The sequence below is a fragment of the Stegastes partitus genome, unplaced genomic scaffold (assembly GCF_000690725.1).
Source record: "Stegastes partitus isolate 25-593 unplaced genomic scaffold, Stegastes_partitus-1.0.2 Scaffold526, whole genome shotgun sequence".
Taxonomy (NCBI): Eukaryota; Metazoa; Chordata; class Actinopteri; family Pomacentridae; genus Stegastes; species Stegastes partitus.
The window spans coordinates 142,652-165,614 of NW_007578257.1; the positions used below are offsets into that span (position 1 = coordinate 142,652).

The 22,963-nt window shown below is 40.0% G+C and overlaps 1 protein-coding gene across 1 annotated transcript in view; it reads right to left on the reverse strand.

The window, feature by feature from the left end:
• Positions 1-22,963, reverse strand: part of LOC103361715 (contactin-associated protein-like 4) — a 161,583-nt gene that overhangs the window by 78,389 nt on the left and 60,231 nt on the right. Inside the window, exons 3-5 of the mRNA XM_008287871.1 lie at positions 16,988-17,181; positions 9,251-9,398; positions 3,395-3,601 (exon numbers count right to left, since the gene is read on the reverse strand). Coding sequence (XP_008286093.1) covers positions 3,395-3,601; positions 9,251-9,398; positions 16,988-17,181 — 549 coding nt within the window. The remainder of the gene's footprint in view (positions 1-3,394; positions 3,602-9,250; positions 9,399-16,987; positions 17,182-22,963) is intronic.

A 22,963-nucleotide genomic window follows, 5' to 3' on the forward strand; every position in this document is an offset into this window, starting at 1 on the left:
AAAGCACAACGTCTGTCACAGCAGCTCGGTAATGACTCACAACTCGGGTCACCGAGTGAGAAGTTCGCTGCAAGATTTCTGCTGCCTCAAAAGTTTTCTTTAGTTTTCTTCCACTGTGGAAGGTGAAGTGAGGTGAATCATCCACTTTTCTTTAACCCCTTTACATGCACCCCACTTTTCACGAGAGGGCTGAAAGCGTTTTGTTCGTTGGACTCTTACAGCGTGCAGCATGTAGTGATTCATCAAGCATGTGCCCCTATAGACAGAAAAGGGAAGAAACTACCTTTTTGCTGTGTGCGCACTCTACAAAGTGAGGAACTATTGCTGCTGCTGCTGTGGTATTAGCATCTTGAAATGGTTTATACAAAATGAACCATGAAGTTTTGTGCTTTCTGACAAATATTAAGAATGACATTCAAAACACAGCAACAGACTTTTCACCTAACCTGGATTTTAGTGTTTAGCACAATAAGTGAAATTTAGTGGAGCTGATCAAGCGAAAACACATTCAGGACCATTTGTACTTCCTGAAGAGTCATTGAATATATGGAGAAAATCACAGCACTAACGCTGTCTTTAAATTATTAGTCGGACGTTGCTGTAGTTCTTAAATCTTCATTTTAGCAATGCATAGCAGCAGCTTACAGGTGACTGCTAGAAAAAACCAGTGGACTTCTCTTTTAGGTTCTTGATGACGTTATAACTCTCATGTATTCATACATTCACAACAGAAACAGATACGTGGGTGGATGATAACAGCTTTATCTACTAAATGTGAGCACAGAGAGCAGGAGAGAAGAAAACACTTTGTGTGTTTTCTTTTCAACAGTTCGTGCACTGCATCAAATTTTGCAGCGTGTACGAACCAGTTTTCTGTTATCTGATCATGTGACATACTCCTGTGCTCTCTAAGACTTTTATCTTTTGGAAACTTTGACGCCGAACTGAGTCGGACCTGCTGCTGCTGTCATGGTTTAATACTGTAGTGCTGCCTGCAGCTGACCAATGACTGGAGTCAAAAATGTGAACGTAGTGACACTGAAGAAAAACATTTGTTGCCAAGAATTTAAGCCTTTTACAGAAAAGTGTTAGTTTAAAATACTAATGTTGAAGCATTTTCAAAATAAATGCCATCGATTCTGGTGACTAATCGCACCAGCATCTGTTTTGTATAAAGGCTGACTGACAAATGGTGGCACAAATCAGACAGATGTGATGAAAAATATCTCCTGATGTAGAGTAGAAATCAGTTTCCAGACTGTTTATATGACATGACAGTACTGAGAACCAGATCAGACCGGAGTAGCATCTGCTGAAGAGTAATTAATCTACTATCAAGTTTCAAACTTGACTTCTGGGTTATCCTGTGTTATCCAGGACAGAGCCGCTGTTACTCAGCGTTGCCTCAGAAAGCAATCTGCATCTGCTCTGGGGGGGTCGGTCCCAGATTTGTTAGCGTTAGAAGAGCAGAGCGGACCGTGCATGAACTCAGGGTCAGTGCACACAGCAGATGACCTGAATTATACAATCTATAACCTAAAAAAAGCTCAAGACAGACATAAATAAAGCGTATAACACAAGACGGAAAGCTGAAGGACGCTGAACTAAAAGAAGGCTTATGGCCGCTTTTAAAAACACATAACAGAGGCAAAGAAAGATTCTGGCACATTCAAAAGGCTGAGATACATAACAATGAAGGAAACCGAGATGATGGTTGGGGGAAAAATCAAAAGGGACTTTGTGAGTGTGTCAGGGACAAGATAGCAAAACAGGAGAGTGAAAAATGAAGAAAGTAGAGCAAAAAAAAAAAAGGCAAGGGGTCTCTTCTGATAGCAAAAAATAAAGGACTGAGAGATCTGGGGAGACAAACCAACACAAACAAATGTAATTACAAGAGAAGAGGAGGAAAACAGAAGCCAAGAGTCATGCAGGGAAACACATAAGGATGGAGAGAGAACACAAAGAAAGACAAGACTTGTTTTTCAGTTCAGTGCATGGCTTCAGTGTCTTGTCACCGAGCTGCAGCCTGTCTTCAAGATGATGGTTTTAAAAGAAGGATGCTCTTAATGTAAAATGACACAGAATCTGATTAAGGGCAAACAGCCTTCGCTATAATTACCGTCGATGTAAGTGTTGTAGTGAGTGGCTTTTTTCTCGAAGGTGACACAGTCTGTCTTCTTAAGTAGACAGTTTTTCAAGGTGGTCTACTTGTTACAGCGACAGACACATCCCTGAGACGTCTGGGTCATTTCTTAAAGGCGGTACAGATTCTTTACGTGCACATACAGCGTTTCCTTAATGCGATAACCTTTCTTAAAACTGTTATTTTCTTTGAGGATGTGCTTCACGCTAAGCAGCTACACGGACAGATAAAAGGTGGGATGTTTGACGGACTTGAGGGAGGGGACGAAGGAAGATAAGGAGGCTGAGATGAAGAGCATTTGTGAGAAATAGATGTCGGGGAGGTAGATAAAAGGGGAGATAAAAACAAAGAGGAGGAAAAACTTAGATATAGAAAGGAGAGAGATCAAAAAGAAGGATGGATGAAGCCAGATGGGAATGCTGATGACAGGTGAGCCGTGTGGCGATGATTCAGAATGGCAGCCCAACAACCTCAGGTTTAACCCTGTTTATACACTACACACACACACACACACACACCACACTACACACACACAAACACACACACACACACACACACACACACACACACTGTAAGCCATGCATCAGTCCAGCCCTAGCACATGCTACAGCGAGCAGCTACCATCCATCACGGCTGTAACTAGACAGAGATGCAGCAGCAGAGAAGGAGCCAAGATTTAAACCAATCGGGTGGCAGCGTCCGTGTCCACCGTCTCACCCGCTAAAAAACCGTCTAAACTTGCTTCAGACGAGTTTATTTTGTCCTCAACCTTATACGGATGTTCTGTACCGATGAAGCCACGAAGTGACTCATCAATTCAACAGCGAAATGTCTCAGCGCTGAACCGAGTTTTTCACTGGAAATCTGAAATACTCGACGTTGTGTATGAATGTAAATGTAAGTGGTACATAGCTGCTGGAAAATGTGTTAGCCTGTCAAAGCACATAATCAAATATATGCTGTCTGTTCTTTAACGAGAGGAGAGGATTTTTTATTTTTTGACATTTTGTGTGATCTGTGAACATTATTAAGTCCAAATATTTAAAGATTTTTCAGTTTAATCACACATGAATGTACCATGAAAAGCGAAAAAGTCCAAAATTCTTTTCATTCTTTTTCAGTGGAAGGAAAAAGACTTTTCTCCTGCAAATAATACAAATATCACAACAGATTTTAGTGCAGCGCTCCAGCATGTATGAGGAGATGTCAGTTCCCATCAGCGGATGTCAGTGTGTTGGTCTGGTGTTGTACCTTGTCTGAGCAGCAGCAGCAGCTTTCCTCTCTCCAGCTCCAGACTGAGGCCGAGTCCGTCCCGTCCTTCCGCCTGCAGCAGCGTCCCAGAATTCCTCAGGGCTTTAAACTTTAGAGAGACGACCTCTCTGGACGTTTTCCGCGGCCGGGGACTCAACCTGAACACCAGACCGCTGCTGCCGCTGTCGAAGCTCACAATATCAGAGGCTGGAAATCGAACCAAAGCAGAGACAGAGGAGTCAGGACTTTGTGATGAATCAACAGCTAAACTTTCATACTTGAGTCTCAACCAAAACCAACAGCTTAACACTGACAATATTCCCCTTGACCACATAATCGGTGCTTCATTTATTGTCTACACTCTTTACTTGAATTCGTTACGCACATGCACAGCTGGTACCAGGACTAATGTTAATGCTGAGTGAGAGTAGGATTTCAAATATGTCCAAATATTCAGTATCTTAAAGTAATGCTCATGTTACACCACAGAAAACACAAATTCACTCACATCTGAGAGGAAAACAGCCCTGTACCTGTGATACTGTGGTGTGCAGCAGAAGTTATGACAAACTGAGAGGGGAAATGTCAGAGTGAGGGGCTGAATCTGAATTCCATTTATCACTTTTCATCAAGAAATTTCACCGTCAGTGTCTGCTGCTCGTCGGGGATTTGGGCCGAGGTGAGCCGAGGTGAGTACGTGGTAAAGAATAGACTGCAAATACTGAATTGTTTAAAAAGAGCAGCCGCTGACCTCAGCATCAAGTTCCTTTTCAGGCGTACAAAGGATTTCTCTGAGTGAACGTTTTTTAATGAACTTGGCGAGTCTTTCAGACTCTCACAGAATCACACAGCCACTTTGCAGTAATGCTTATTGCATTGTACAGTGTATTTCCTGCTGATTACAGAGCAGTGGGCTCAAGCTCTGAAGTACTGAGTCATCCTTTGTGTGTCACTTTAAGTCTACTTTACTACTCCATATACTATAAAGCAGTCTAATTAAGTCCCAGATTACATTTTGTTCTACAATATTATGTTAATATGCAATTATAATCAGCCCTATCCCTGTAATTATCCCTGGAACATATTGTTGATTATTTTTGGCTCACAATCTGGCAACAGAAACACGACTGGCTTACAGTGAGTACAGCAATTTGGAAGATACATTAACGCTGTGTTTTGTTTTAAACACATCACTGCTGCAACTTTCATGACAGAAACACACAAGTTAAGAAACTTGATCTGCATTAATGATTTGCAGGTCTCGCTGTAATTACTGTATTTTCACTTGCAAGCCTTCAAGTAAATCTGTATTTTCAGTGTTGTTCCAGAAAAGACATGGGGGGAGGAGTTGATCTAAACGGGAGAAAACAAGAAGCTGCAGCTCCATCTGTAGCCTCTCACTGTAGCATTCTGGCACTCTAACATCTGCTAATTAGCAGCAAGCCCAAAGTACAGCTGAGACTGGTGAGAGTATTGCAGATATGTGGTCATAGACACCCAGTGTTTCAGCAAACTGACCGATCTTCTTGGTTTTTAGGGGACATTTCACCTTTCATCCCAGAGGCTTGTTCAGTTCTGAACTGAACTGAGATTTTTCACTGCAACATAAAGTCCTGCACCTCTATGGAAACAGCACAACCATGAGTAGAAGGAGAGAGAAGTCAAAAATGTCTTCTGTGCATGATGACACAGTTATAATGTCATGTATCATTTAAAAAAAACAAACAAAAAAAACAACTGAGTTTGTTATATTTGTTTGAAAAATGGAGAAAGATGTTGGATCCCCATTCTATATATTATACAACGTACATTTTCAATTACTTTCCATCCTTGTCTCCTCTCTGCTCTGTGTAAACGCTGCCTGCACTTTACTGCATTCTTTCAGGCCGCCAGCAGGGGGCTGACTCCTCTGAGAAGTCAGACTATCGAGAAGTTTATGAGAAAATGATGCCACTTATCACTCGATTAGTTGCCACGGTAAACATTTTCCTACTGAGTTCAAGGTTTGAAATGTTAGTTTAAAGTCTCCATCAACACAACATGATGTTCATTTGGTCAATTAAGGTCCTATTTAGAGTAAAACAGACAATAAGCAGAACATATCTCAGTTTCCAGTCATAGTCACCCCTCACTTACTATGTCTGGCTTTGAAAGATCAAGATGGTGCCAGCCAGATGCCAAAATCAAGGCTTTAAAACAGGAATGCTCAAACCAATGGGTAATGTCACGGTTACTACATTCACCTATAGTTCAAAAATGTAGCAACAGCAACAAAATATACAATAAAATATTCCTCATGACCTGTATTCTGTCTTCATACTATGCTGTAAGATGAGGTTGTCTTTGGAAATACCACAGGTTTTCTAAATTGTCCCTACAAACATTCAAAAACAATGTTAAAGTGGCAGAGACAGACAGATAATGTGGGAAAAGAGAGCAAGCGACTGATGTGCAGTACGCTCATAACAACTCATCTATCGGGTCGCCTACACATGTCGGTCTGTTTTTAAAGATTTGATTAATGAAGTGTGAACACCTGTGACGGGGAGAATGGATGCTCTCCTTCCATTCTTCTTTGCCATTAAACTCCACTTCATTAAATCTTCTCTTAATGTTACGTGCTCCAGCTCTTTACGTTATGTTCTGTTGTTTCCAAAAACAGACTAATATCCGCCGCACAGTTAGACCAGGAGCATTTTTCAAACTGTTTGCTCCGAGCAGCTACACTTCAGCCCCCTTCAATGTATCACATTTGTTTTTCCAAGAGGATTGTGCTGTGGATGCTGCATTAGTTTTCCAGGAGGAACACCGAGAGCCGTCTCCAACAGCTGTGACACCGGCTGATAAATATAGTACACAAATATATCTGCCGTGTCCTTAAATAACTTCACAATATTTCCAAACCACTAGACGCGATTTATCAAAATCCATCTTTTAAATGTGTCTCCAAATCCATCTTCTTGCAGGGCGGACAACAGCAAACACAGTTCTAAGGCACGCACAATGGTTTTCATCATAAATCATCTGCACACTTGGTGAACTAACATAATCAATAGCTGATTGGAGAATATGAAAGTATAAGAAGTTAAAATATAAACTGAACACAGAGATGGCGTAGAAGACAGTGGTCTGTGTGACAAATCAAAGGATGCATTTGAAAATCTGAAACTTTTCATGTAGCTCCAGTTTTGTTTTAGTGTAAATTAGCTTCATCCAGGAAGATGATGTACCCTCATGTGGTTTCTATTTCATTAATTCTATGTTTTGCCACTCAGCTGGCATGGCTCTAGGGTCTGCAGTGTCCATCAGCGCAACAATGAAATATCTGCAGTGGAGTGATTCCCGTTCCCCAGAGGATGAATCCAGTTCCATTGGTAAACCACCACCAGTGAAATATTTCAATAACTGTGACATGACTTAAATTTGACACACATGTTCACGTCACCCCAAACTGGACTAAAGTGATTTCTGAACTGGGGATGTCACAAGATCTGGTGTTTTGGTAACCAGTGGATATGACAATTCTGAAAATGTGATGCTAAACATTTTTGTATCTTTGTTATGAAGGTAAAAAGCATCGTAGCTTCTCCGGAAAGGGATCAACAAGTGTGGGTGGATCAGAAGAGCCGACGAGACTTGTAGAAAAAAACACCTCAGACGTCGTGTATGGAGACACCGAGTGTTTCAGTCAGTGTTTAGGCACCAATTATAGATGATCAAAAGTCAGAATGCAAACAGTGTCACATTCTGAACAGAGGGAACGGCTCAGACAAAGACAGACATCAGATCTAAACACAGACAAACTTTCAGTTATTTCTTTATATTAACAACATGTGGCCCATGTTCACATCCTGAAATGTTCCTGTTTCTGTTTGTGAACTTTGACAGCTACATCTCTTGTTGCAAAGCTTTTCCAGGCTGACGTAGGGATAACACTCGTGAGCTTGATAAGGTCAGCAGACCACTGACACTCGTGTGTTGTACATGAAGTGCACTGTTCACGATATCTGAAGCTGTGCAGAGGCAGAAAATATGAATAAAACTCACTTATAAGTCCTCACAAAGAAACTGATGAATGAGTTTCAATCCACAATATTGTTTGTTTTAAAAATTTGAAGACCACGTGCCACTGTTTGTTGTAATTTTTTGCAGATAGTTATGATGACAATCCTATTTATTATGTGTCCTTTGTCACATATTAAGGAACCAGTTATAACTGTGGAAATGCTCTCATTAAAATATAATTTAAAGTAGACTAAAAAATGTTTGCACAGTATAATTTTTACCATAAAGCTCAAACGCAAGTTTTTGTTTTTTTAAATGAAAGTATTGATGTTTAAATACATTTGATTGGTTTATTTCTAAATTTGGAACGCTAAATTTCTACACCTCACTCTTAAACTGATATAATTAGCTGAGTTGTTTTTTTTTCATTTATAACTAAATCTTTGAAAAATTGATGAGATCCCAATAAGCTGCTGAGCTTTTTGTATCGTGCTTCGTAAATGTTTGCATGTTAACACTTTGCATTTTCTTAACATCTGCTAATATTAGCATTAGCTCAAAGCACCCACATGACTCTTAAACTGTGTTTATGTTGGAAGAATTTTAATTTAATTACAATTTAATATATGATCAATTTGGAATGTTATCAGTCCAAACAGGTACCTTCATACATTTAATTTGTAATTATGAAAAAATGGAAAAAGGAAGATGTTTGAGTTTAGGATGGTGACACCAGACAAGAGAAAGTTTCTGAAAAATGTTTGTTTTAATTGGTGAGAAGTGAAATTACAGAATGCCACCACTTTTCTAAAGAATCAGCATTAAAAACAAACTCTTCTTTATTTCTTTTTAAATAAATGCATCCAGCAACCAGATGAAAGGAGAAACCAGAAATCATGTGCACAGACAGATGTGCATTAAATCCCACATGGAAATCATGTTTGCAAATTAATATTTACTGTTTGATTCGTGTATTTGAGCTTGTACCGGTACTTAGACTGACTTCATTATTCCCAGAGGGACATTCTGTACATGTAAATACTTGAAGATGTTTTTTGATATTCATGAGCATTTTGTGTTTTAATGAAGGAAACGCTGAGAGTACAAAGTACTACAAACACCTCAGGAAAACAGGCAAACCATGACATTTCCCGTTTTACTGGCTGTCCAAGTTGTCGAGGGGATAAAGAACGAGATGAACACATTCAGTGAAGACGTAATGTGTGCAAAGTCACGCTGAGTCATCCTTACAGGAATCAGCGGGATATAAGTCCTTTAGGAAATAAAAACAACACTGAGCAAATAAAGCCGCAGCATGTTTTCACGGCAGAAATAAGAAGAGCAGTGACAGCTTTGATATCTGCTGTTTTCTGAAAGCAGAATCAATTCCTGGCTTTAAATAAGAAAACTGGGATATTTGTAATTTTTATTTTTTTTCTCGCCACAGTGGAGCCAGTAGCGATAAGAAAAACCCTGTTGTGCGACTGAATGCGAATAGATCTGACCATATGCTCGTGTGCAAAAACCCAGAGTCGCATTTTTTTTAGTTTACTGCGATGATGCCACGGCTGAAGCTGCCAACGTGTATAAACGCAGACATTTAAAAGGAACAAAGGGAGCTGTTAATACAATATGCTCGGGTTGTGTGAAAGAAGAACAGTGCAACAATAAAAGAGTGGAGAAATTAACAATGAAATCCAGGTTTTAGGTTCTAATTATGTAACTGTGATGCACAGAGATGAGTTTTTAGGGGTTGAATTGATGCCTAGAGAGGGACTTTAAAAAGCAGACTGAATAAATACAGTTAATAATTTCATAGAGACCGACCACGCCATAGAAGATAGAACTTACTGTAAGGACATCCGTAGGCCTCCAGACGGAGTCCGATCCGTCCGTTGGGGTTCCAGTCCAGAGGAATCAGGCGGAGGAAGCGGGCGAATGTCGGCTGCTGCAGCTTGTTCTGAACCACGCTGTCTGCGTTACTGTTACCTGGAAATGACTGCAAACACACAAACACACACAAAATAAACAATGACAACAAATGACCGCATTACTGCTGAAGTAGTCTGACAATAGATTAGTTTGGTTGTAGCTTCTCAAATCATCAGGTACCTTCTGCTCAACCATCCCTGATTTTCTTCAAAGCTACTTTGTATCATAAATTATGAATATTTAAAATCGTATCTGTGACATTTTAGCATTATATATGAAGCACATTCCAAGATAACTAAAAAAAAAAAAATAAAAATGCCCACTGACCCACTTTCAGCAGGTTTGACAACAACAACATCTCAGGAACTATTAATGATAAAAGCCTGCCATAAATGGCTGCGATGAGCCGCCATTTTTTTCAAAATGGCCGACTTCCTGTGGGGTTTCGGGCTTGGCGCCAATTGACTTTTTTGTGCGTTCCGACCTGCTACACATCCCCAACGAATCTTGTAGGTGTAGATGAAACGGCCTTCCGACGGCACCCCGTTGAATGCTGAAAACACCAAAAAAATGGACAAAATGGCCATTGATGCAAATTGCCCGGGCCGCCATTTCCAAACCGTCAGACTTTTACGGAGTGTTTTGATAACTTTTTATCACCACGTCGTGTACTTGGTGCTGGCCAAATTTCAGGTGTGTACGACTTACCCCCGAGAGGAGGTAAATTTTGGCAAGCCACCATTTTTTTCAAAATGGCCGACTTCCTGTTGAGTTTCGGGTATGTGTTCTTGAGGCTTTTTTGTGCGTCTGGAGTTGTTACATGTGTGTGCTGAATTTTGTGGCTGTACGTGAAAGTGTGTTCGGGGGCCCATTTTTTTGCAACTTTGTAGGGGGCGCTGTTGAGCCATTTTGCTATTGAGGTGAGTATTTCCCCCTAATTATAAAATTTTTCGCCGGGTCTGGTGTGTGTGGCGAGTTTGGTGAGTGTGTGAGTACGTTGTGTACCTCAAAAAGGCGTTTCATTTTGACAAATAATAACAAACCCGAGCAATTCCAATAGGGTCTTCGCACCCTTTGGTGCTCGGACCCTAATTAAGCTGCCATGATAATGCAGAAGTCAACTACTGATATTTTCTGACCCATATGTAGCTGCATGTCAGAATAATACAAAAAAATCATACAGAATATTTTTTTATATGGAAACCTTGATCACAAAAATGAAAAGTTATTTTCATTTAACTTTCATAACTGACTGAGCAGATAGCCTGACAGAGTTTCTAAAAATGTGATGGCTAGTGAAGGAATGACCCAGCTATAAAAGTTTAGTCAAATCTGCATTTAAAGTGACAACACTTGAAGAACACACAACCCCATCAGGCTGCACTGAGGCATAGCAGAGCGCTGAGCTAATGCTAACACGCTAATCTACTCACAATGGCGATATTAGTCTGCGTAGCACATGTTTACTATGTTTATGTGTCAGTTTTGTATGCTAGCATGCTATAGTGGCTAAAGCTGGTGGGACTGTTAATAGTTTTACAGCTACAGACCCCAAAGTCACCTTTTTAACTGATGATGGTGCTAAATGAACTGTTAGGGGATCACAAACATCTACATGGTCTATTTCAATCTTCAATCAATGGTCTGATCAAACAATGAGCTCAGTAGTAAAGATTCAGCATCAGAGGTGGAGATTCAGCGTCTTTGCTGTTCAGCTTATTACCACTGATTCCCACATAGTCTTTGTTTTGTTGTAGCCCAACTTGTTTGATGTCAAGTTCATCCTGTGCAGTTTGCAGATTTATTGAGTTACTCATCACTGGATCAGATTCCTCGGTAGAAACTTTAATCAACTAGTTTCTTGGTTCCATTCAACACATGAATACAGCATCTATGTTGTTTTTAGCTTGTCTTATGGTCATATTAAGGACACGCAGCTACTCTAAACACAACATGTTGGATGTGAAAAGCTGCTTCTGGTGAGCAGATGAGGAATGAAATAGAGATGAAATCACATTTTCACAGCAGTTTGCATCTTTCCAGCTTTGGAAACTTTTCCTTTGAGGGAATTATATTCAATATTCTGCTTCATTCTAAAATCTTTCCACAAAATTTGGAGTAGGAGGGAGGAATTGATTATCTGCTTCTCTCTGGCTCTGGGCTGGATGCCTGATGGATCGCTTCCCATCTCTCTTTCCCTCTGCTTCCATCTCCTCCATCTGGCTATCTATCCTAATTACATGCCTCCCTTGAAGTTGACATGCAGGTTAACTGGCTCTCCCACCACTGAATAAAAGCTTAGACACTTAATTAACTTATTAATTCTTCTGTAATCGCGAAAGAGTGCAGTTGGATCACTTTGTTTGATAAAAAGAGACCTTGTGCTCCACTGAAAGAAACTAAAATAAAATGCTGAAATGCAACCTTGTCAATTCACTTTTTACTTTCACATTTAAATAAGTTAGTGCGGCTGTTTGTGGGTTCAGAACTTTTAACTCGCGGCCTTTTGAAGCATTTAAAAAAACCTTGTTGAAAGATTAATTCAAAAACTGGTATTCCTCGGATAAATTTCATTCACTTGACATTTTTAGATGCTTCACACACGCGTGAATCTAAAAACTTTAGAGTTAAACTCAACTTATTGTGAGTCTAAGCGGAAAAGCATTTTCAGATTTCTGAAATCCCTTGAGGAAGGACACGTTTGTTTAATTAATCCAAAATGATGAAAAAAAAAGATGAACTGCACCGTTTCCTGATCGGCCAACTCTACGGTCAAGGTTAGCTCTGGCTGATGGAATTAAAATGTTTGGTTACAGTTAGAGAAAGCTGGTGGATATGTGAGTGCAGGACAAAAACAGCATACAAAGAAAAAAGAGGAAATGAGACAAAAAGTTTACAAGCATGCGTTAAGTTGATGGTCTGTTACAGGAAAGATGTGTAAGGATAAGGTAAGCAGTGTAGGTTTGGCATTAGGCAGGTTAAAATACACAAAACTGTATTATTCAAACCTTTAGCTTTACTAACGTATCACCAAAATATAAGAAAGGGGGCTTCTTGAGAGAACTATTCAACTTTCTCAGTCACTGGAATTGAGAACACAATCTGTTGATTATTTTGCTGGTTGTTAAAATTCCACACAACGATTCACAAACTGACTTTAAATGTTCATTATCATGTGTGAAAAGCATCAAATCTGTACATTCATGGAGCAAAAAACAGCTGATGTTTGACATTTTCACCAAAGTTTGGACAAAGACGATTATTCTTTGACTAACATAGATGGCAAAAAAGAAATGTTTCAAATAATCATTAAGCTGTAATCTGCATAATCTTTCTTTTAGCAATAAATTGTATTTTTCTGTATCATGTCATCTGCTCTAACTTTTTGATTACAGTGATATTCAATAAAACTGACTACATTTTCCACTGCAGAAAGATTGCTATTATGAAAAATGCATGTTGTTTGCAGACAAGGCATGAGCTTGCACTAATCTGGGTCAAAGCTACGAGCTTTGTGCACCCAACCAGCGACTCTGACCTCCTCCTGAAGAGATGTCGTGCTGTTTAACAATGTAACAGCACAGAAGCTTGTAAGAGGACAAGAATATAACTTGAAGTGCTTGAATGCAATTCAGATGCTGTTCTTTTGCTGCGGTAGATCACATATAGTCTTGTATGGCAAAGTCAGAGTAGTTTTTCTGTGTGTATGCAGCAAACAGTGACAGCTGTGAAAGTTTAAAAAAGTCAGATGCTGAACATATCAACCAGCGGGAACTTTAGCTCAAGACAAGAAGCATAGAAATATGGAAATGCAGCAAAGAGTAGAGGAGGATAAACAGTAAAGAAAGCTAATAAGAAAAGAAGAATTAAGCAATAGAGGAAATTGGAGAAACAGGGTAAAGTGAAAGGAGCAGGAATCCTTTCCTCATCTTCAGCCCTCCAGGCGAGAGAAAACAGATAAGGACGAGAAAGACAATAAAGAAAAGATGGATTGCAGTATTTCCAAGCACCCACAGGCTTCTAAGGAAAGAGAAGAAAAAAAGAAAAGAAAAAGAAGAAGACGACGTCCTCAGAGAGAATAAGGAAAACAACATATTTCCTCCCCTGGTCTTCAGCCCACTGTGTTGAGAGCAGAAGCCCGGTTGTGGCTGATCCAGCGGCTCTGCCATCAACTTCCTCCTCCGAGAGACTCTCTAAGCCCGGTTCAGAAGCTCAGGAACACTTTGAAATGTGACTGGGATTGTGCAGAGATTATGTAGAGCGTCAGATCAACGTGTTTTTAAGTTGTGAGGAGCTGTTCTCCGTTGAGGCCGACAAGCCTGCTGGGATTCCCACTGGATAGGAGGCAACTTTTCATCATGTGACACTAGAAACGGTAAACTGGAGCGGGTGGGACGGCCATCAAAAGAGCAGGAGTTCGCTTTTTATAGTTGCCCATCGTTGGAAAACTATAAAAAATCAATTTTTGGCTGCTAAGTCTAGCGCATTACAGGAGACTAGTTTGAACCGTAAGCTTCATTTATGACGTTGGCATGGTCTCAGTAATCAGACTTTGTGATCAATACATGCATTGGTGACCACTGCAGAGGTCAAAGGGTGCATTCCCCAAAACAGTTCTGTGTGACTGGAAATGCACAAACAGACATAAGTTCAGTTCTATACTAACTTAGGAAGACATTCAAGACCTATGAACTGGTGATGTAACATATGACCTTGAGACAAAAGGTCAAGGTCACACTCAAGGTCTTAAATCATCACAAATCGATTTAAAATTCAATTTAAACTTGCAAAGGGTGTAAAGATAGACACATAGTTTCTTATTACAATCAAATAAGAACCCATATTGGTGACATTTGACCTTGGACGAAAGTTCAAGGTCAAACTCAAGGTAATAAATCTTAGGTACTTAGCCGTAGGCGTAAATTACAGCGAAACGCTTCCCCTCCATCCGAAATATCTGTGTTACATGACAGACGAAGCTCTTGTTACATTATGGATCATTGGCAAAAATCAAGGCAAGTTCATCCTCATGTAGGCTCACAGTAAAACACAGAATCAGGTAAACATGCATACACTGGGTCCCTCTACTGAGGGCTCTCTAGTTATATGTAAATATGCAGCTCTAATATCAACACATATTTCCTTTATTTTACACATTATTTGAACTAATTTTTTCATTCTCTCCGTGAGGTTCTGGGCCCAGTTTCCTCCCTAAAGCTGATGGATGGGTATTTGCTCCAGCGTCTGTCTGGTTGTTGGTTGATTGCTGCCACCTGACCAGTGCATGAAGTGTAAGGGTGCATCATGCAGCAACACAAATCTGAATGGAAGATGGTGTTTCAACAGACTAAAAAGATAATTATTTGATTTTAACTCTGACGCCGCTTTTGTCAAGTCAAATTCATCCATAAAGTTGAACGCACAGTTGAAATAACAAACCATAAAATCTAATTGAATCGAATTGAAAAGCAATAAAATAATTTTTAAAAATTAAAGGTACACGTATCCCTAAATCCTAAAGTCAGGGTGTCGGGTTCAACTTGAATCGAATGCCAAAGAGAAGAGGTGAGTCTTTAACAGCAGCTTTGAAGTTTCTAAAGTCTGAACAATTCTCAGAGTGTCGGCCAAGTCTCAAGTTTTAAACAAGTTCCTAAAAGTCAAAAGGGACTAACAACCAAGATCCAACACTGAACCTGGATGGGACTTTACTCATTCTTCTGGGATTTTTTTTTAGACTCTGTGACAGGATTGGGATGGGACAGGAGTATTTCAGTGGGAGTGGGACGGGAAAATCCATTCCCGTGTCACCCTGTCGTTCTCTGCTCTCTCAGAAAAGATCCTCAGTGCCGAGATTAGCCGGATTCCCTCCACATGAGGAAATTGCCTGAGCTGAACTTCTAATCAAAAGCTCCTCTCGGCAGCGCTGTAACAAATGTGGCTTCACCTCGGATAAATGTCGACGCTCAAAGGGGGAAAATTTCCAAGTTTGTTGCACTATTTGCTTCGGTGTTGGAGCCAATGTGGGGAAATGCAGGTACGAATTCAGCATGTTTTGAAGCGGCTCGCTGTGCTGACAGGATTAATCACTGCTTTCTACACCAAAAACTACTTAGTATTCCCGAGCCTGTATGCTGAAGCATGTACCACCAGTGCAGTGGGACAAATACAAGCACAGCATGACACTTGTGGAATGAGAAAACACTGAGGGGAAGTGCTGTGTCTATGAGGAGGCGGGAGGTGAAGCCTCGCCGCCTCGGCTGTCCATCTGACCAATTTCTTCATTAATCAGCCCGACAGAGCAGCTGAGCCTTTTCACTTCATGCTGTATGCTGTTGCCATGTTTCTGCCTCTTGTTGCTTCAATCAGTGGTGGAAAAACTACAACAATGACCCACAGATAGTGCACTAAGAACACAATAAAAAAAAAAAGTTTAAAAAAAGTTTTTAAACAGGTTTTAAGTGCAATTTTTAAAACAAAATTTTCTGTTATTTTTACAGAGATTTGCTAAATTACAGATAATATCTAGTAAAATTACCAAAAATAAGTACAAATTCTTTTACAGCATTTAATGGTGAAATTATAGATTTTTATTTTTATTTTTTTTTTACTGTATTTAAATCAGCAAAAAATCTTATTATTTTACAGATTTTCTTTGTTACTTGTAAGACAAGTTTGGTATATTATAGACTTAAAAATGGGGACAAAATTCTTTAAACTTTAAAATTACAGAAAATAATTAGTAAAATCAAAGAATTTTTCTTTAGTAATTTACATGTTGACAAACATAAAACAGGCCAAAACTGTAAATAATGTTCACATTCAAAACTTCCATATTTTGGAAAAGTTTCTTTTGTTTGTTTGTTTGTTAACAATGTGTAACTATATAAATACACAGTTTTGCTCTGTTTAAATCAACTAAGAAAATCATTATTTAACAGACATTGTGCTGTTATTTTCACAGCTTCTACAGTCTTTCAATGTAATTGTACCGCATCATTTTGGCTTTCTTTTTGCCAGACTTGACTTTAAAGATTTATTTATTTGTTTGTTTGTTTGTTTGTTTAACAGTGTAGAAGTAAATATTCACTAGTTTACCCTACAGTGTTCAGCAAGGTGAGATTGAGAGTAAAGTAAAAAGACTGAGTTAAAGAACCAAGTGCAAACTACTGTAGCTGACTTTTGCCAGGAATTACAGGCTGGTTGTTATTTTCATTACGTCAGTCAGTCCTTTTATTTCTTCCTGTTTCTGTTTCGTCCCTCTTCAAAAAGAGGCAAAAAGAGGCAAAATCAGACATAAATGACAGACACAGCATCAACTAATCCTGGCACTTGCCTGTTCGTGATCTGCAGCTAAATGTTTTGTCGGCAGGTCTGCAGAGTCAGCAGAGCTCCAACATCACCTCATACATAATGAATTAAAAGACAAACTGGTGATGACTGAGTTTATCTGTGCAGGATGGATGGAGCCACGTAGCTCAGCACGACACGGCATCCCTTCATATGAAGTACACAAAGTGAAAAAATGTGTACTGATCCCTCAGGGAGAAACAGAGTCAGTTCTGGGCCAGAGAGCAAAAATGTGCGCATGCCATGAGATGTGGTCTTAATCCCACTGTTGTGGTGGTTTTGTTGCTGTTTACTACAGTGTGGACTCACCCCTATGCTGTCCTCCTGTCTGTACTGCTTCCAGTTGTGTCCGGTGTCGCTGAACATCAGCAGGTAGGACGTCAGCCAATCAGAGCTGCCGTAGCGACCCTGCGTGGCGACGGCCGTGATCTTGGTTCGCTCGCCCAAGTCGACCTCCAACCACTGGTATCTGTCTGAGACGAGAGGAGACCAACCTCCAGCTCCTGCAGAGAGAGACAGAGAGAGAGAGAGAGGGACAAAAAACAGCATACAGAAGTGATTTATTAGATTTCCATCTAGGTGGGATGAGAGGAAATAAGTTCTGGTAGGGACTAAAAAATGAATTGCATTGCTTGACCTTTCATTCCGAACTGAAATCCTACTTTTCTGTTATGAAACCACAATGATGAAAATTGATCGAACCATGGCAAACATCTTTAAATCCATTTTGAAGCTATAATGAGATATAAATCACAGTTTGGGAACTTTTCTGAGGGATTCTGAAGACTCAGATTTGCTGTGACCTACAGAGCCATCAGGAATTTGTTCCTTTTCGCGTCCCTCTGAAGAATGGAAGCACATTTTCAGATCACTCTTAGATAAAAATATAAAATGCAAGCAGTATTTCATATTTTAAAGCAACATAAAACATTCTCCAAAAACAGTAATCTGAAAATTAAACTGAGACTGAAATGTCAATATAGTTTATAGATGAGCATGTAATAAAATAGAACAGTGCTGTTGCTGTTCTTGCAAATACATCATATATATATGTGTGTGTAAAATCGTTTCATTAAAAAAACAAACGAAAAGTAAACAATACTCGAAGGTTTTCTATGCAAATGAGTAAGTGTGGTGCTTTCCTAAAATCCATGCAGCCACCAACAGGCTGATATCACTTCCCATACGAATCAATGAGACGACGTGGTGCCAGGCATTGATTACTTTTGCAGCTCCCCTTAAGAGTTATATCCTTTCCCATATTAAATATCATCAATAAAGAAGCTGTGTTGCAATGTATTGATCCGTACTCTGGGTCACCGGGTCGGGATGTTGTCCCACAGAAAATAAAAAAAAGCGATCGATGAGAGCGAGCTGAATTATTGATCAGCAGAAAAAAGTGGAAAAACTGAAGCTGTGTCAGTTGGCTTACAACCACTGAGACTGAAACTGCTGTCAGCAAGGAGCTGGCATGCACTGCTTAAGGAGCACTAAGCAGGAGACACAAATCCTGTTGACAGTGGGCATATCCAGGCCTATTTCATGTGTTTAAGATAAGATGCAATAGAACTTTATTAATCCCAAAGGAAATTCTTGACAATAGCTACTTAGCTATGTTACCGTCCGGTAAAGCAGATGGCAGAATGAAGGGAGGCCCTGTTCGCTCACTACACAAGTCGTGTATAGCCTCACACATGTTTGTTGCTACTGGTCCATGATGCGCCTTTGTGATTTGTCCATGTGCTGCAAACCGGAGGAGAGAGCAAACATCAAACTCTGCGTCAGTCAGCAGCCGCGATGATCCAACCTTCATGTGGAGGAGCATCGCTGGTGATGAAAGACGGATCTGCAGCGACCATCAAGAAAAGAAGTTTTCACAGCGAAGGAGTCTGCAGCTTCCAAAAGGCACATCGGATGAGGATCATGGTTGTTGTTTTCTTCGATATTCCTGTGGTTGTGCACAGGAGAGGTCTGCTCTAACGTCCTGAGGTGTCTGAGGAACAGCATTTCGCGCAAACAATCTAAACAGCGTGTTGGTGCTCCAATGTCCTCTTTGGTTTCCACCCATCCTGCTCCCCAGATTTGACTCCCTGTGACTTCTTCCTCTATTTCAAGCAGAAGGGTCGCCATTTTGACTTTGACTGAATTCCAGATGTTGCTGGAGCACTGGGAGCAGTGCACCGCTGCACAAGGAGACTGATTCGAAAAGACTGGCAGCTGACGTTAAATGACAAATAGCTTTGGATATTTACAGTCACAGTCTGAGAACTTATTTACTGTGTCTGATAAACACTAACAGGCAACAGTGTTTATAAAGTGCAGCTCAGACAAGAAAACCACATGTGAACATGGGTTTATATGTCCGGTAATGAAATGGGCAGCTAACTCTGTGGAGACCAGTCGAGACAATTCAAGGTGTGTTGGAAAAGTTTCAGGACTGGTGTCACAAAAGAGCTCTTCGGGGAAGAGGAAAGTCAAAAATTCGGATATCAAAATTGCTATCCGGATAACACCACAACGACTGAATATTATATATCTGCCCTACTGTAGACGTGCTGGTTGATCGTCTGAAGGAGAAAACTTGTAGTTTGGGTTTAAAATATATCTTTTGTGACACCAGTCCTGGAACTTTTCTGACAAACCTTGTATAAGTGTATGATGGCACCCCTTATAGGTGCACAGAATTTTAGAAGGAGACAATGATTATCTTGTCTCTCGAGACCTCTTCAAGGTTTAGTTAGAACACTGGACTAATCCAGGATGGAAAGCAAGGTCTATATACAGAGGCACACAAATTATGAAAAGTTTAATAATAGATAGTTGGCAGCTTTATAAATCAATATTGATTAATCAATAACACGATATAACTCCTGCAGATTTTATACGGCCTCAGTGCGGTCATACACCACCAGGACGACACTGAATAAGTGACATGTAGCATCACAGAACACTTCTTCATGGTTGCACTTTACTATCTAAACTCCCACAATGCTCTCTGCTCACCAACATGGGTACTACAGCTAATCTACAATACACATTTTCTGACATGCATGTCCTTTGTTTTCTGCCTAATCAGTTCATACATTTTAAGCGGTTCAATTATTATCTGCAATTTTTATGTTGTTGATAAATCATTAAATTATAGGTCCACTGATTCTTTGTCTGACAGATGGGGCACTGAGCACTAACCTGATCCTTGTTGGACTGATATTTTACAGCGAGCGGCTGCCCAGTGGTGATTTTAAGATTCACTGTGTGCACCTCGGTCCAAGTGCAAGGCGTACAGGAACAGAGGTAGCGGTGGTAGGGCATGGAAATCATTAAATTTTAAGGTGACGACGTGGAGTAAGGTTAGGTTTAAGGTAAGGAAGTCTAAGTCGATGTAATATCCCCTAAAACCACACGCGCTCCTCACACTGCATGCACAAGTGTCCACAGAAGTCTGCCTGCACAGATAAACTGTGGCTGATCGAATGGGCTGCTGCACAATAAAGACACTTTAAAATGCAAGAAAGAGAGGTGCAATCTGTGTGTGTGTGTGTGTGTGCATGTGTTTCTGTGTGGAAAATGTTGTGTCAGGCCAAAACCGACGACGCAGAGCTCAAACACCAGATGGACGGATTCAGAAGGAGGAGGCTGCTGACCGGAGTCCCACTGAGCGCACAAACACACATACGCAGAAAGCTGCACAAAACACAAACACACTCAATGCCATCTCTCTATTTCTTTCTGCAGCTCGGAGCCAATATTCTGTCAACCTGCTGCTGTGCTGACAAGCTGAAATGCGTGAACACAACGTCTTTTAAAAGAATTTATTCACCTCCTTCGCCATCTGAATTTGTAGCATATTTTTTGACAAAATCTAGACCAGCAAGTTCTGTTTTTCCAGATGGCCTCCTTGTAAGATTTGGTGATCACGTTTCCTTAAATACTTGCTGTCAGACGACAGGCTGAATCCAAGCCAATCACAGCTTGCGATGACCTGCATCACGTACGAAGGGCCAGTCGCAACCTGCCAACAACCTCCACGTCACAAAAGACATCACGGACAATCCTGCATGCTTGGACATGTCATTTCACAAATCCTCACTTACGTGTTGAACCGATGCTATTATATGGTTACATGAAGCCATATATTCTCAACTGTGTAGTCACTTTTCTTTTTTTTTTTTATATCAATCAAAAAGGAGTGAACAATGTGGGGACGGGCTGAGGAGAGAAACTCAGCGGTGAAAATGCATCAGTGCCGCTCTGATGGTGGGTCAAGGCTGATCTTTAAAGAGCTAAAGGCCAAAGCTAATGAGCACTCGACTAACAGACGTGTTCAGTGGCAGCAGAACAGAGAAGTGCAGACGCTCTGACCTTTACTCATGAAGATTAGACTGTGGAGAACAGGAGAACAAGATAAGAGGAAAACAACTCAGCGACTAAGAGGTGTTACAAAGATTTACTGTGTCCACCTTGTCAGAAAAACTGCAAGCAATATAACGGAGGTGAGCTGATGGTGATTGTGTCGCAGCTGTCGGTTTAAATCCAATAGATCTTTTTGGTTTTGTTCTCCCTGTCAAGGAACCAGATTTAACCACCCGCAGGAGAAATTAAAGGTTAATGAAGGTCAGCAGTGTGACAAATCAGAACATAGATTCAGGCCACTTCTATCCATATAGGCAGACATATATCATATATATGTATTCATATGTTTACTTATATGTCATTACAAGTCAGTGTTTTGGGACTTTGGGTCGTGGCATTCATGTGGATGTTACTTGAGGGACCAGCTTCTTTGAACTGTAATTAAAATATAATAAGAATAGTTCAATGTTATCTTACAGACTCTCCCAGTTTTGTTAAATTACACATAATAAGAGAAAAAAATGTTGATTTACAGATAAACTGTAAAAAAACAGGCAAAAACTGTGAATAATGTGAATAATGTCTACAAAAAACAAAACAAAACAAAAAAAACACAATTTTTAGAAATAGCATTTTTTCTTTTACAACATTTGACACAATAAATACATTATATTTACTGCAGTGTACACAGATTATGTATATTGAGGATTGAAAAATGGTATAAAAACTTAAAATAAAAAAAAATAAAGCTGTTATTTTACGGAGTTTCCCTGTTTTGTTAAATTGCAGGATATTCTAGTAAAATGATAGGGGACAACATGTTAATTCATAAAAAATAAAATAATAAAACTGCATGAAAATTGTAACTTTTGACTGTGAAATTACACTGTTTACGCTGTATTTAAATCTGCACAAAATATTGTTATTTTACAGATATTTAAAAGAGAAATTATGACTGAAAAATGGAGAATAAAAAAGTTACTTTACAGATTTTCCTGTTTTGGTAAATCACAGAGAATATGTAGTAAAAACACAGAAAAAAGTAATAAATTAAATGTTCACTATAACTAAACAAAACTAACTAAACAACAACTAAAACAGTAACAACTGTGCATTATGTCCACATATAAAATCTGTATCATTTTACATATGTTTTCTGATGCCTTTGCTGCCAGATTTTTACAGTTTTATATCACATATGTTTTTCTTTTTAACAGTTTTCCTAAATGTTACGGCCGATCGATCACCTCTGTGACCAACAATGCGGCCCACCGCACAACAGAAACTGCTCAGGAACATCTAGCAGAACATAACAAAGAACCCAAAGCACTGACCTGGCATCCACTTCACTAGATCCCAATTCAACTGATAGAACACACCGGAACAAGTCAGATCAAAAGAGTTACCACCTAAAAAGAGGGACCACAGAAACCAAAGGACCCACTGCCAGACACCACAGGACGGCCTCAGAGGTCCGGCGTCGATGCCCCAACGGGTCCAAACTGTTTTGACAGCATGATGAAGACTTACACAGTAATAAACAGGTGGATGTAGTCTTTCTACTTCCTTAGTGTCTCTAAGTTGTTCAGACAATCAGTGATTAAAACTGCTCCTTTTCCCCTTTGCTTTATTCAGGGACGTTTCCCTGACTGCCGAGCTCTCTTTTGCAGAAACTGCCCGACCACACTGACAGTTTCAGACATCCACCTCTGGGAGTTTCCTAATACAGTCTGACCTGTTGGCCACTGAGCGGCTCCACTGGAGCAGCTCGAGTGCATTTCAGTGGTGGGAATAAGAGTGAAGCTAGTGCTGCTTTAACACTGTCTCCACCCGGATTTATCCTGCCAGTCCTGGGCTCAAACTTCACACTGTGCCATAAACACTTCCTCTCCTGCAGTGCCTTCCAATATTGAGAGTATCCCCTAAAAGGAG